General features: G+C 52.3%; 1 protein-coding gene across 4 annotated transcripts in view; it reads right to left on the bottom strand.

Moving 5' to 3' along the window:
• The window catches only part of LOC142469076 (uncharacterized), an 85560-nt gene that overhangs the window by 45887 nt on the left and 23874 nt on the right, over positions 1-15799 (bottom strand). For 3 of the 4 annotated variants that reach the window (XM_075575954.1, XM_075575955.1, XM_075575957.1), the window contains 5 exons: positions 13078-13266; positions 10345-10556; positions 8726-8948; positions 8036-8115; positions 7315-7411 (listed from right to left, as the gene is read on the bottom strand). In XM_075575954.1, coding sequence (XP_075432069.1) covers positions 7315-7411; positions 8036-8115; positions 8726-8948; positions 10345-10556; positions 13078-13266 — 801 coding nt within the window. The remainder of the gene's footprint in view (positions 1-7314; positions 7412-8035; positions 8116-8725; positions 8949-10344; positions 10557-13077; positions 13267-15799) is intronic. The other variant, XM_075575956.1, reaches the window with a different exon arrangement.

Raw genomic sequence — 15799 nt, 5'->3', positions numbered from 1 at the left:
ACTTCTCTGAGGATGAGATGTTGTATGAGGAAGAAATAGACTGTCAGGGCATACACCCTAATGCGTATGTGGCCTGGCGCACGCCCGGAGTAGATGCCCTTGTATTTATGTGCTCTTGCCTGCACGCAGCCCATGCCCAGGGAGCCGACGTGGCTCGGGGACCCCTCGACTACAGGACCATCGAGGTGGGAGGAGAAATGGGTATACAGTGTTTTAGCCCCACGTGCGGTTGTTCTAGAGAGACATTGACATGGTGGTCCCACTGTGAATGCTGCGGTATGCGGCTATTGAAGCCTATTGTACCCCAGCTTGCTGAACCAACAGAGGACGAGGAGCCGGTCAGTATAGCTAACCCATCTACCCCTCTCATAGACATTTTGGAGGGCCCGTGTGCCCTCGTGAACATTCTAGATCCGGTTCCTGAGCAGGACCCACAGAACCCAGTCCAGCCGGCTATGGAGCCGAGCGAACCAATGGAGGAGAAGAGTGCGACCGCAGTGGAGGTACCAGAGTATGCCAGCTTCGTACCGGTATCCACTGGCTGCATCGCAGAAGACCCCGGTGACTCACCGGCGGAGGAACCGAACGTGATATCCCCCGTGGATGAGGTTGAAGTCCCATCGGTGGCGATGCGCCTACCGGCCAATCACCCCAGCGATGATACAGAGGAATCACGGGGTAAGGTGTATATACCCCCACCTTCTTCTAGTGAATCCAGCGACCCGTCACTAGTGGTGATGCGCCTGCCGGCGGACCACTTTAGTGACACCAATGAACACACTATCTCGGCGAATGCAGAGCCTGCTGTGGGCCCGTGTGCCCTAGAGGAAGTGTGTCCCGATGTTGCGGACCCTGCTGTGGGCCCGTGTGCCCTACCATGGTCAGTCCGACCTACTACAGAGGTACCATCGGTCCTAGGCTTGGGGCCAGTACCTACAGACGACAAGGGTGAGTCGACTGCCCCCGGGGTTGTGGGGGTGAGCCCGTGTGCTCCAACGCAAGTGGTCCCAGGACTGGGATCCAACGCTCCCGAAGTTCAAGCCAGTAAGTGGACTGCCCCAGAAGTGCCGGGGGCAGGTCCTGAGATAGCCAAGGTGGGAACTGACAGCGTCCCCGAGGACCTGTTGGCCACCGTGAATCACCGCAGTGGTAAGGTAGCTACCCTTTACCCCCTGTCAGGTGAAACAGAGACTGTGAGAAAAGAGACGTTGTTCATTTCTAGCTTCCCCGTGGAAGCCTTGCCAGTCGGTAGGGACCAGGACTGTGTAACGAAGGAGTTAGTGAAAATTTTCTCCTTAGAGTCCAAAAAGGAGCGCTCCATTCACCACGTAGTGGACCGCGGAAAAGGTCCTGGCCTCCTGGTCTACCGCGTACTTGCCGCGGATGGCCGGGTAAAGGCCTGGTTAAAGGACACTGTGCTATTCCTTCCACCAGGGGGAGGAAGTAGCGAGGAACCGGTAACTGGCACCCCAGAAGGTGCTCTTCAAGAGAATTTTCTGCGGGAGGCTCACGGACGCAAAAGTGAGGTACCCCCATATGATCAGTTAGGGGCACCCCACATATGGTCTCAGCTAGTCTCGGGTATAGTGTGGGATGTACCATGTAATCTGAGGTGTAAAGTCGACCTGCTAAGTGTACCAATTATGACATGCAATTTTTTATTGTGTAACCTTATGTCAGGGTATGGCGTTCTCCAAGCGAGGACGTTGGATTTTTCACCAGGGGGAGTGTGTAGCCAGGTCTCCCAGCAGTATCAGCACCCCCCTCACCTCCCCAGAGATCGCGGGTGCCGCCGAGTCCAATGGCGGCCCCATCGGGCGATACGGGAGGTGAGGTCGGTCAGGTCCCGGCTCGGGGGTTGCTGGGGACGCGTGCGGCCGGTTGCCAGGGCCGCACGCGCATCACGGGAATCCCGGCACTCTCGGAGTCGGGCGGTTAGGGCGCCACCATTGCGCGTTAGTTCGCGCAGGCGTAGTGGTCGCGCGAGTGTAGGGCTGGAGCGGGGAGTAGCGCGTTGCCCCTTAGTGCATGCCGGTTGCCGGGGACGCGATCGGGCCGTCGCTAGGGCCGCGATCGCGTTGCTACGGGCCCGGCGGCTGGCGAGAGGTAGCGCGAGGGAGTCAAGGCAGCCCCCTATAGTTCGCGCATGCGCAGGGAAGAGGCAGAAAAGCCCGCGAAGCCAGAGCCTATTAGGGAGGGCCCTAGAGAGGGACTACAGGCCCCATGAGCCTCTGTATGCCCCATGTGACACCAGGGAGCCAATAGGGCTTAGGAAGGCCAGGCAGGCAAAGAGATACATTTCGCGCGCTGAGCCCACGTTAGTCAGTCAGAGACCGGAGCAGCCCAGGGAAGGAGGTAGGGTACAGGAGTCAGGGACTCCCTGTACTAGGCCAGCACCCCCAGGGCCCGAGATAGCTCAGCTCCCCAGTAAAGTGAGTGTTGCCAGGGACAGCCCTCAGGTTAGGGACCCTGTCACTTGCATTAGTGGGAGCTGGGGAATAGAAGGAAAGAAAGGCAGCAGCAGACTTAGTGTTAAGTTGCAGGGTGTTGCTGCATACGCTGATAGTGATCAGTTAAGTGAGTTGGAGTCAGGGAGCTGTGAGGGAAGGAAGGGTGCGGGGAGCGAGTGTAGCTCCTGCCCCATATAGGTACCTACACCCCAGGTAGGCCCAACTCCCCACTAGTTTAGTGAGTAAATGCTTAGGGAGGCCCAAGATAGGGACGCTGCCCTTAGTGTAGAGTGCTGCCTTGTCAGAGTCACGGCTGTTAGTGCTGTGAGGTCTGACAGACAGGCACCTTGTTGCGCAGCACGTTGGCTGCAGCCTCCAGTGAGCTACAGCTTGCTGCTGTAGGCGCTGGGACTAGTTAGACAATAGTGAGGCGAGGGACTTGGGTAGTTAGGGGGTGGGATAGGTCATTACCCCTGCAGGCCCATAGGAGTTCCCCAAGCCACTACAGGTTGCTGCACTACAGGGACAGGCCCTAGGATAGGATTCCTGTCACGTTAGTGCCACTTAGATTAGAAAGGGACACAGCAGACGCTGCGGTTCCTGCTAAGAGGTTCGGACCCTCGTTGGGGTCTGCAGAGACTGTTCACCAGGTTCGGACCACCCCTTGCGGTTCGCGTGCAAGGAGTCCGGTGTAGAATCAGACGGAACCATCATACGACTGATCCTTTGTGAAGCCCGTTGGAGATCCGAGCGCGGGAGTGCTCGGCAGGTACTATCTGATACACAAGTGCACCAACGGGCCCTTAGCTTAAATAGTGACTGCGCAGTCACCCATTGACTATCTCTGTAGGAGTACGGGACATTGGGTGGGGTTCTTGGGACACTGGGTGGGATCACCTAGTGTTGGGGGAATCGTCCTGCGAAACGTCGCGGTTAGTGTCTCCTCGTGAGAGGGACACATGTCATTATGAGTGTGATGAGTTGTTATGCATGTTAGTAAAGTCATTAGTTAATATACATGCTGTCTATGTGATTATTGATTGTCCTGCGAGGAACTACTCCCCCTCTGGTGGGAGCCATCGCAGGTGGAGGCGCTGCATCATTGTAAGTGAGTACCCTAGTATAATTGCCCCTGGTTCCCCGTGGCGGAAGCTCAGCCCTCCTGTGAGCCAACAGGTTATGCACCACACCTGAGTAACAATATATGTTCCTTGCACCTACACCATATTTGCGATTGGGTGGGGGAATACCCGTTACATGTGTATTATTAGTTGTTGTGCTGGCTGCTGCAGTGTGTCTCATTCATAGCCTCAGTCTGTGCAGTTTCTTTTCCTTATTGCTAATTAGACCCTTCAGGAGTTTTTCATGGAATGTTTGGAGTCCTCTCCATGTGTCTGTGTGTATTTCTCCTGTCTCCAGAATGCAGTCTATCATCTCTTTAGTCTTTCTCCTGTTGCTGTAACAGATGCTGATCAGATAGTTCCTTAATCTTTCTGAGATCCTGGTGCACAGTTGTTGGGAGAATTTTGTGTTGTATGTGTTGGCAAGTGGGTTTTTGAGGACGAATCCTTTCGGGATCAGATGCTCCTTCTTGCATTTGCTGAGGAAGATGATATCGCTGTCTAGTTGTGCCTGTTTTTTCAGTAAATCCTTTAGCTTCATTTGAGTGCGGTACAATGTGGTATCTTCCATATTTTCATGTAGAGGTATCAGTACCGTGTTAGCCGAGCTTCAATAATCAAAAAATAAATAGATGATTCCGTTCTGTGGCTAACGAAACGCTTTTATTTGTGCGAGCTTTCGAGATACACTGATCTCTTCTTCCAGCGGTGTTACAATGAATGAAGCAAGCAAAAGGTATACTTAAAAACAGTGTCTCTTGGAATGTCATCTGAGCTTGTCCTTCCCCCGGTTGGATGTGTTTTATGGCTAGAGGTGTCAAAAGGTTCCTGAAAGCAAGTGATGTAAGAGTGTGTGTGTGTATCAGTGTGAATATAAGTGAATGGAGAGCCCACAGTATATACAGTGCTTTACAAAAGGTATGTGTGGGGAGTGGCCATTGGCCCTTGGCCCCCTCCCAACAGGAACACTACTAGCAACTATGGATGTAGAGTCACTTTATACAAACATCCCCCACGAGGATGGGATTTCAGCCTGCAGATACTTTCTGGGACCGCAGGAGCCACTCACAGAGACAGTGACTAAATGCATTGAATTTATTCTGACCCATAACTACTTCACATTTGGAAATGACACATACCTCCAGACAACCGGGACCGCTATGGGTACTCGGATGGCGCCACAGTATGCCAATCTGTTCAGCGCAAAACTTGAAAATGACTTTCTTTCCACCTGCCACTTGAAACCCCTTACATACCTTCGCTACATCGATGACATCCTCCTGATTTGGACCTCTGGCGAACAGGACCTCCTACAGTTCTATGACCACTTCAATACGTTCCACCCGACCATCAACCTCAAACTCACCCATTCCCCGGATGAAGTACATTTCCTAGACACCACCATTACTATAAAGAACAATCAAATACAGACTTCTGTATACCGCAAACCTACAGACAGAGCCAGCTATTTGAGGGACAACAGCTTCCACCCGACACACACCAAACATGCAACCATCTACAGTCAAGCCATACGATACAACCAGATATGCTCCGACACAGCAGACAGAGACCAGCGGATTAAAGCCTTGAGATCAGATTTTATAAACCGTGGATATAACCACAGAATTGTAGACCAGCAAATTCACAAAGCCACCAGAATACCAAGAAGTGATCTCCTTGAATACAAACAGAAGGAGACAAGCGACAGGGTACCTTTGGTGGTCACATATAACCCACACCTAGGAGCCCTACGCAAGATCGCCAGGGAACTACAACCCATCCTCCAGGAAGATACAAGACTGCAACAGGTCTTCCCTGAAGCACCCTTATTATCATACAGACAACCCCATAATCTCAAGAATATTATGGTGAGGAGTAAAGTATTCAGCAGTACAACTGAATGCGGGATGAAACTATGCCAGGACCCAAGATGCAAAACCTGCGCAATGCTCTACACAGCGGACACAATACAAATACCACACAGGAATCGTGAATACAAAATCAGAGGAAGATTCACCTGTTCCTCCAGCAATGTCGTGTACCTCATCATGTGCATGAAATGCCCAGGGGGCTGCTACTACATAGGTGAGACAGGGCAGGGGCTAAACAAGAGAATGAACTTGCATCGCCCACAGCATCACACGCGGAACAAGAGACAGTCCTGTCGGCGAACATTTCTCTGACTCTGGCCATAAGATGAACGATCTGAGGGTTGCCATACTCAAAGGTAATCTTAAAACCCCGAAAAAGAGAGACGGTTGCATGAATACAAATTTATGCAACTGTTCGGGACACTTAGCATTGGCCTAAACAGAGATCGAAATTTTATAAGTCATTACTGACACAAGTGAACTCTCTTCCCATGAGCGCTAAAGGCCATGTCTGTACACACTGTCCTATATGTATGCACACACAGCTGTCTCTTACACATACTAATACTCCTTGTTTTTCCATCCCTATACACCAATAGGGACCACATAGTATCCACACACACTTTTCGTTGTGCTACAATCTCTCACATTTCCACACCTACCCACACCATTTATATCCACTCCCACTCCACACACACCTTTTGTAAAGCACTGTATATACTGTGGGCTCTCCATTCACTTATATTCACACAGATACACACACACACTCTTACATCACTTGCTTTCAGGAACCTTTTGACACCTCTAGCCATAAAACACATCCAACCGGGGGAAGGACAAGCACAGATAACATTCCAAGAGACACTGTTTTTAAGTATACCTTTTGCTTGCTTCATTCATTGTAACATCGCCGGAACAGTTTTAGTTGTGAAGCAGATTTTGTTTTGTAGAAGCAGCTTGGGAAGAAGCTGAGAGGCAACTGGGACAAGCTGCAGTGGACATTGCAGGAAAACAGAACAGGGAAAATCTCTTTAGGGCGTTCCCTGCACCTAGGTGTATAGGGTACCCCAGTTTCCCAGTTGTAAGTGTGTGTGTGTGTTGATTTACTGTACGTAGTTGTGGATATACTTTTCTCCAATAAATTAATTTGATAAACTCTGTGTTTCTGTCTGGTGAATTGATCCCTGGTGTGTTAGTCCTGGTCTCCTGTGACAGTGACCACCAGGTAATGTCATCACAGGGGGTGGATTTGAGTTCGGAGGATGGTAGGCATTAGTCAACTGACGTCAAATAAAGGTGAGATTCCAATGAGAAACCATTTGGTACGTGGTAATAAGGTTCACTGACAGAATTTACCCCAACACCTCCATCACATCACTCTACTGGGTGTGTGCAATAGGGCAGTTTGAGGGCAAGAGAGACACAAACAGCACTTCGATATCTACCCCCGGCTTCCAATATGGGTAGGACTGATAAGGAGTTACATGATGCACGGATTATAATAAGATACTGTATATCAAATCTGCGGCGTATTTTATTCCTCAAAAAATTAGCCCAAAACCTTCATCAATACGGCTGCTAATCCCCTCTCACCTAGTGACATTGATAAACCTCACAGAACTTCTCTGAGAAGATGAAGATTACACATTTGTGGGGGGTAATGCCATTTGTAGTCAGTGTGGAAAACAGCTCTGTGCTGCCTGGTGGAGAAAGGGAGTTCAACCTGTGCTAAATTTAGGTCAGGTTAATCTGATTTAAAGGGCGTCGCATGGCGGTGACTCGCATAATAAGTAATACTGGGGGAGGAAGGGGGTCTGCCCATTTAATACTCAGCACCCCTAAACTCCCCCTGCTCTCTCCCTGTGGACGTACCACATGGGACCCGATGTCCCGCTGAAGCTGCCACAGACGAGCCGCCTGCTCCCCCTCCGTCACCTGCTTCCGCAACTGCTCGTTTTCTTCTTTCAGACTGGAGAGAGAGAGATGCAGTGAGAAGCTGGGGGGGGGGGGGGGGGCGTGCTTAACCCTTTGCGTGCGGAGAGACCACGCCCCCCCCCCCATTTAGTGATCACTCGCCCCCTGTTCTTCTTCCTGAACATGTTCCCCCACCCAAGCCCATTAGATTAGGACACGGTTCCCCCACCCAAACCTATTAGATTAGGACACGGTTCCCCCACCCAAACCCATTAGATTAGGACACAGTTCCCCCACCCAAACCCATTAGATTAGGACACGGTTCCCCCACCCAAACCCATTAGATTAGGACACGGCGCCCCCACTCAAACCCATTAGATTAGGACACGGTTCCCCCACCCAAACCCATTAGATTAGGACATGGCGCCCTTGGAGTAGCAGATTCCATGACGCTAAGACCGAAAATTTGTTATAATGGCCCCTTCTTGGCCATATGTGTGTTAACCCCTCGCTGCACTGGATGGCTGGACCCCTCTAGCAGCATAGGGGTTAAAGTTCACCCCCCACCCGATTTATGTCACTTTAACTAATGGTAATACCACTGGAGAGCGTGGCGAGGCAGAGTCGGAAAGGTAGCAGGAGGACACCACAGTGCCACGTTGCCACGGTCCTCACCCACCTGCTGGCGGCCGCTCTGAGCTCCGACATCTCCTCTGCCTCTACTTGCAGCAGCTCACAGTCCTGAAGGAGGTCGGCGTTCTGCGAGGGGAGAGCAAACGGCCGCTGCGTTACCCCCAGGGAGACAACCCTGCCCTTCCCCATTATCTCTTCGCATACAGTGCTGCCGCTGCAGCCAGGGACTCTGGTTAATGACATGCAAATGAGCACTCAGTGTCACTTTTGGCTTCTTGCCCATTGTAACGTGGAGCCCTCTAAGCTTATACCTGCCGCATTACACCGCCTTGTCAGCACAGCCTGGTATAAAGTGCAGAGCCAGCAACCTGCTCACAGATAGCTCTTGAGAACGTTAATTGAGGTTTACCAATTTTGAGGTTCTTAGCATTCGGATTCAAGTAGGCATGGGGAGCTCATTTTTTAGGAATTAAAATACGCCATTTATAAAGGAATCAGTGGGCAGGGAAGAAACAGACACCCCGCTGAACAGCATGGTGAAGAAACAGGAAATGGGCAAGAGAGCGCAGAACGTGGACTACGCCACGGAATCCCTGTAGTGCCACCAGACAGCATGATGGGTGGGTACATCAAGGGTCATTCAAAGGGTTAACGAAAAGGTACGGTTGAAAAGTGTAAGCGGTTCGGTGCTGGAGAGTAATAACATGCAGAGCGTTACACGGAAGAGGTCCCGTACCTTGGCAGCTGCCTCCTGACATTGAGAGCTCGCCTGCTCCAGCTGCTCCTCCATGCTCTTCAAGGTCACAGCTGCCTGCTGCCACCGCTCCTTCCAGTACAGGGTGACCTGCTGCTGCTCCTGGATCTGGGAGCCCAGCTGCTCGTGCGCCTGCTCTAGGGCACCCTCCAGGGTGCGACAGCGGGCGCGCAGGGCGTCCGTCTCCTCCTGCACCTGGGAGGCCCTGAGAGGCGCAAACATTGCGAAAACCCTTAGACTGTCAGCTCTTCTGCACATGGGCTCTCGTTACTCTCGTTTGAGGCATCACTTAGTGTTATATCTTATATTTGATATGATATATATTATAAATATATATATTTTTTCTTGTATAATAGCTCTAAAAAGGTTTACACATGTGGTCCCAGAAACCTAAAGACACACACACACACACACACACACACACACACACACACACACACACACACACACACACACACACACACACACACACATATTAAAAGGCAAGAATCAGCACTCCTAGTAAAGATAATAATAAGGCCTGGTGCTTGTCCCTTAAAAATAAATAGAAAGAATATACGTTACCATCCGAGGACTGATAAAGTAGAGACAGCACACAGTAGGAAGATGACAAAAGGTTATATTGGCTTAAACAGCATCACAGATAACCGACGTTTCGAGCCCACAGAGAGGTCTTTTTCATATACACATCCCCTTGAAAAAGACCTCTCTGTGGGGTCGAAACGGCGGTTACCTCTGATGCTGTTTAAGCCAATATAATCTTTTGTCATCTTCCTACTGTGTGCTGTCTCTACTTTATCAGTCCTCGGATGGTAACGTATATTCTTTCTATATATATATATCTCACACACACTTATGATATGAGTCAGTCTCCTGATAGGAGTAGGTCTTTATTTTATGATTTGTTTCCTTAAAGGGTTGGTATAACGAAATATAGAGTTTCCTGCCTTGAATATGGGACACAAGACCCCGCAACATAACGGAGGCATCACAATATATATATATATATATATATATATATATATATATATATATATATATATATATATATATATTGTGATGCCTCCGTTATGTTATATATACACACACACACACGTTTTTATATGTGCAGTATATATGGAACAATATAGACAAACGACGCAGAAATAGATATTACAGGAAATACAGGAGTACCAATGTACAAATTAGGCTGGCAGACGCAGAGATACAGCGTGTTTCTTTCTCCTCTGATGTGTTCCGGCTGAATAGCGCTATACTTTCAGCACACTGCGGTAGTAGCACTGGCAAATGCTCAATATACGTGCTGGTCATAGGGTTATACCGAATGAAGTTTCCAAGAGAAACGAAACGCGTAGGGTTAATGATTCAGGTATAACCCTATGACTAGCGCGTATATCGAGCATTTGCAAGTGCTACTACCGCAGTGTACTGAAAGTATAGCGCTATTCCGCCATGGGACATTCAACAGCTGATGGAATCCCCCACCACCTCCTGACGTCACGGAAACGTGGAGAGGAAAGGTCGCGAGATTTGGGCATAGAGAGTCTAACAACTTGCCGGAGCACAAGGTGAGGTTTGAGTAAATGCCACTGTCCCCTCACCTGAGCATCTGCTCGCACTGGCTCCTCTCGTCCTCCTGCACCGCTGACATCAGCAGCTCTTTCTCCCCCAGGAGCTGAGCACGCTCCGCCTCCAGCGCCACCATGCGATTACCGGAGATTTTCTGCTCTGCCTGCAGCTGGTGAAGCTGCTCCAGGGCGTTCTGCCGCTGCTCCTGTGTCTGTCCCAGCTCCGCGGTCAGCTTCTCATTCACCTGGCCGGAAGGTAGGACCGTTACTCACCGCCCTGCTCTTGTGTCTGTCCCAGCTCCACAGTCAGCTTCTCATTCACTGGGCCGGAAGGTACGACCGTTACTCACCATTACTCACCGTTACTCACCGTTACTCCCCATTACTCCCCGTTACCCACTGCCATGCCCCTGTGGTAAACCTGCAGAGAACTACTGTATAACTGTCTCCAGGGCTCTGCCCAGAACCGTCTCCCACGCTCTGCCCACGACCATCTCCCACGCTCTGCCCATGACCATCTCCCACGCTCTGCCCACGACCATCTCCCACGCTCTGCCCACGACCATCTCCCACGCTCTGCCCAGAACGTTCTCCCACGCTCTGCCCAGAACGTTCTCCCACGCTCTGCCCACGACCACCTCCCACGCTCTGCCCACGACCATCTCCCACGCTCTGCCCAGAACGTTCTCCCACGCTCTGCCTAGAACGTTCTCCCACGCTCTGCCCACGACCATCTCCCACGCTCTGCTCACGACCATCTCCCACGCTCTGCCCAGAACCGTCTGCCACGCTCTGCCCAGAACCGTCTCCCACGCTCTGCCCAGAACCGTCTCCCACGCTCTGCCCACGACCATCTCCCACGCTCTGCCCACGACCATCTCCCACGCTCTGCCCACGACCATCTCCCACGCTCTGCCCACGACCATCTCCCACACTCTGCCTACGACCATCTCCCACGCTCTGCCCACGACCATCTCCCACGCTCTGCCCACGACCATCTCCCACGCTCTGCCCACGACCATCTCCCACGCTCTGCCCACGACCATCTCCCAAGCTCTGCCCAGAACGTTCTTCCACGCTCTGCCCAGAATGGTCTCCTTTCCACCCCTTTCAGCTCTACTGCTCTCTCTCACCGTAAATCTTTCCCCTCACTGCCCCTTACCTGTGGGACTCCCTCACACCCAGTATACGCCGAGCACCGTCTCTCCCCCCCTTTAAGTCAAACCTTCAAACTCACCTCTTAGATGAAGTATCATAATAGCTGCGCACATGGTTACTGTCCCACACCCACAGTCACTCCTACCCACCATCAAGGCCAGGCACTGCCATTTACTGCACTAATTCCCTCACCTGCAGTCTCTGTAAGTCTCCCAACATACTAATTAGATTGTAAGCTCTCCGGGGCAGGGATTTCCTTTCCTATTGTCTGACTTTGCAGAGCTTATTGTATTATAATCCCCTGTACTGTATTGTCTCTGTAAAGCGCTGAGTACACTCTGAGATCTATATAAACAAAGCTATACATACATCACTCCTTCGCTGCCAGAAACCAACTACAAAGCACAGCCACGGGGCTAATGGTGCAGTCCCACGTAACACTGTACTAGGTACACGTCCCCTAATATAAGACCTATTTTACACGCCGGCGCCAGGTGATACCCGTTACATCTATTTAGGAGCAATCCCCCCTAGCTAACCCCCATTATTTTACAGGGTTGGAGCCGGAGAGTCCCCCCCAGAGCTGACCCGCGCCTTTTCCCAGCTCTGGAGACCCCCGGTAACAGAGATATTTACTGGTGAAGTTACCGGTGTGTGAATTTCTGGTTCTTAAAGGAGCTTTAAGTGGCCGTCCAATAGGAAACCACGACCGATGATGTTGTGGCTTGCTATTGTCAGAGGTCTGGCAGCCATTTTCTTTCCCCTATAGGGAAATTTCAACCTGGTAACTTCACCTGTAGGTGTCTCTGGAACCCGGGGTGGTCCCTGGAAATACAACGAGTGGGGCTGAGCTTATTCTGACCCTCCGGCTGTATAAAAAAATGTAGGGTACAACCCCCCCCAAAAAGAGTAGGGGGGGCTGCTCCTTTTTTAAAAAGGCTCAAAGCCAGAGTGTCCATACGGCAACTCCTGCTGTTTAGTCTCACTTTCTTCCCCAGGCAGCACAGAGCTGCGTTCCATGCGGTCTACAAAGGCTCTTATCAGAAAAAACTTTCTTATCTTCTTAAATAAGGTTATGTGAGGTCTGCTAATGGCACTAAGTGAGAGGGGATAAGTCGCCATATTAATTTAGGTTCCGGGCTAATGATTTTATGAATACAATATTAGTGAACCGGGAAAAAACGAGAGAGGAAAACAGACTACCTGGCGGACGATGGGGCCCATGCTAGCTGTGGTTTTCTGTCTGGACAGGCCACGTTTCTATGCCAACAATTGGCGCCCATACTGCAACAGGTGCAGGGCTGGCAGTGGCCCGCCTGGGGTGGTTCTGATCCACAGTGGCGTGGCCAGGACTAGTGGTTGGGTGCTGAGCTAAGCCCAACTAGTATTTCCCAACCACTGGACAAGTCTCCCTCTCCCACTCCGAAACCTTACCGGTGAGAGGAGCCGCGAGGTGGTGGAGCCTAAAGTCCGGACCGCCGAGGTCCCGACTGCAAAGAATTATGGGTTGCGACCTTCCCTGGCTTGCTAGTGACCGCCAATCCTCAGAAAGTCGCGCCCAGAATCCTTTGCAGCATGATGACTGCGTGGCCGCTCATGCACTCTTACCTGCTTCAGCATCACCAGCTCCTCTTTCATCTGCACCTTCTCCTGGTCCTGGCGGTTGGCCTGGGCTTTGGCCCCCACCATCTCGATGTGGAGGTCGCTGACCTGATGGTTGAAACCCTCCCGACCCCTCTGCGCCCGCTCCAGCTCCAGGGAAAGCTCCTGCGTGCGCCGGTGGAGATCCAGCTTCTCCTGCAGAGGAGGGAGCGTGTGAGGGACACTGTGTGCTCGGGCTGAAGGAGTAACCTGCTGGTAAGGTTCTCCTGCAGAGGAGGGAGCGTGTGAGGGACACTGTGTGCTCGGGCTGAAGGAGTAACCTGCCGGTAAGGTTCTCCTGCAGAGGAGGGAGCGCGTGAGGGACACTGTGTGCTCGGGCTGAAGGAGTAACCTGCCGGTAAGGTTCTCCTGCAGAGGAGGGAGCGTGTGAGGGACACTGTGTGCTCGGGCTGAAGGAGTAACCTGCCGGTAAGGTTCTCCTGCAGAGGAGGGAGCGTGTGAGGGACACTGTGTGCTCGGGCTGAAGGAGTAACCTGCCGGTAAGGTTCTCCTGCAGAGGAGGGAGCGTGTGAGGGACACTGTGTGCTCGGGCTGAAGGAGTAACCTGCCGGTAAGGTTCTCCTGCAGAGGAGGGAGCGTGTGAGGGACACTGTGTGCTCGGGCTGAAGGAGTAACCTGCCGGTAAGGTTCTCCTGCAGAGGAGGGAGCGCGTGAGGGACACTGTGTGCTCGGGCTGAAGGAGTAACCTGCCGGTAAGGTTCTCCTGCAGAGGAGGGAGCGCGTGAGGGACACTGTGTGCTCGGGCTGAAGGAGTAACCTGCCGGTAAGGTTCTCCTGCAGAGGAGGGAGCGCGTGAGGGACACTGTGTGCTCGGGCTGAAGGAGTAACCTGCCGGTAAGGTTCTCCTGCAGAGGAGGGAGCGCGTGAGGGACACTGTGTGCTCGGGCTGAAGGAGTAACCTGCCGGTAAGGTTCTCCTGCGGAGGAGGGAGCGCGTGAGGGACACTGTGTGCTCGGGCTGAAGGAGTAACCTGCCGGTAAGGTTCTCCTGCAGAGGAGGGAGCGCGTGAGGGACACTGTGTGCTCGGGCTGAAGGAGTAACCTGCCGGTAAGGTTCTCCTGCGGAGGAGGGAGCGCGTGAGGGACACTGTGTGCTCGGGCTGAAGGAGTAACCTGCCGGTAAGGTTCTCCTGCGGAGGAGGGAGCGCGTGAGGGACACTGTGTGCTCGGGCTGAAGGAGTAACCTGCCGGTAAGGTTCTCCTGCGGAGGAGGGAGCGCGTGAGGGACACTGTGTGCTCGGGCTGAAGGAGTAACCTGCCGGTAAGGTTCTCCTGCGGAGGAGGGAGCGCGTGAGGGACACTGTGTGCTCGGGCTGAAGGAGTAACCTGCCGGTAAGGTTCTCCTGCGGAGGAGGGAGCGCGTGAGGGACACTGTGTGCTCGGGCTGAAGGAGTAACCTGCCGGTAAGGTTCTCCTGCGGAGGAGGGAGCGCGTGAGGGACACTGTGTGCTCGGGCTGAAGGAGTAACCTGCCGGTAAGGTTCTCCTGCGGAGGAGGGAGCGCGTGAGGGACACGGTGTGCTCGGGCTGAAGGAGTAACCTGCCGGTAAGGTTCTCCTGCGGAGGAGGGAGCGCGTGAGGGACACTGTGTGCTCGGGCTGAAGGAGTAACCTGCCGGTAAGGTTCTCCTGCAGGGGAGGGAGCGTGTGAGGGACACTGTGTGCTCGGGCTGAAGGAGTAACCTGCCGGTAAGGTTCTCCTGCAGGGGAGGGAGCGTGTGAGGGACACTGTGTGCTCGGGCTGAAGGAGTAACCTGCCGGTAAGGTTCTCCTGCAGGGGAGGGAGCGCGTGAGGGACACTGTGTGCTCGGGCTGAAGGAGTAACTTGCCGGTAAGGTTCTCCTGCGGAGGAGGGAGCGCGTGAGGGACACTGTGTGCTCGGGCTGAAGGAGTAACTTGCCGGTAAGGTTCTCCTGCGGAGGAGGGAGCGCGTGAGGGACACTGTGTGCTCGGGCTGAAGGAGTAACCTGCCGGTAAGGTTCTCCTGCGGAGGAGGGAGCGCGTGAGGGACACTGTGTGCTCGGGCTGAAGGAGTAACCTGCCGGTAAGGTTCTCCTGCGGAGGAGGGAGCGCGTGAGGGACACTGTGTGCTCGGGCTGAAGGAGTAACCTGCCGGTAAGGTTCTCCTACAGAGGAGGGAGCGTGTGAGGGACACTGTGTGCTCGGGCTGAAGGAGTAACCTGCTGGTAAGGTTCTCCTGCAGAGGAGGGAGCGTGTGAGGGACACTGTGTGCTCGGGCTGAAGGAGTAACCTGCTGGTAAGGTTCTCCTGCTGACCTTGGACAGGTCCCCGTGCCTCACGGTGGGTGAAGATAGGACGGTTTCAAGCCTAAATATTAATTATGCTATATTCTCTATATACAGATATATTCAGCATGTAACTAGCTAAAATAAGTCATTTAGTATTAAGTTAGAAATGATATTGGAAAATGATAAGCTGCCTCTGCTATTAGAGTCTGGAGACAGGCAGATGCAGAACTGTTTTATGTGATTTAGAAACTTGGTATGTTTAATGTCTGCTGAGTTGAATAGTACAGTATATGGTCTTGAGTTTGGAATAAAAGGTTAGTTACAATTATTTATTGTATTTTGTCTTTATTTATATAGCGCCATTAGTGTACCTAGCGCTTCACAGCAGTAATACATGTGGTAATCAAATAAATAACAGATAA

This window comes from Ascaphus truei, chromosome 18 (genome assembly GCF_040206685.1).
Source record: "Ascaphus truei isolate aAscTru1 chromosome 18, aAscTru1.hap1, whole genome shotgun sequence".
In the NCBI taxonomy this organism is placed as follows: domain Eukaryota; kingdom Metazoa; phylum Chordata; class Amphibia; order Anura; family Ascaphidae; genus Ascaphus; species Ascaphus truei.
This window is presented reverse-complemented; position numbering and strand designations above follow the sequence as displayed.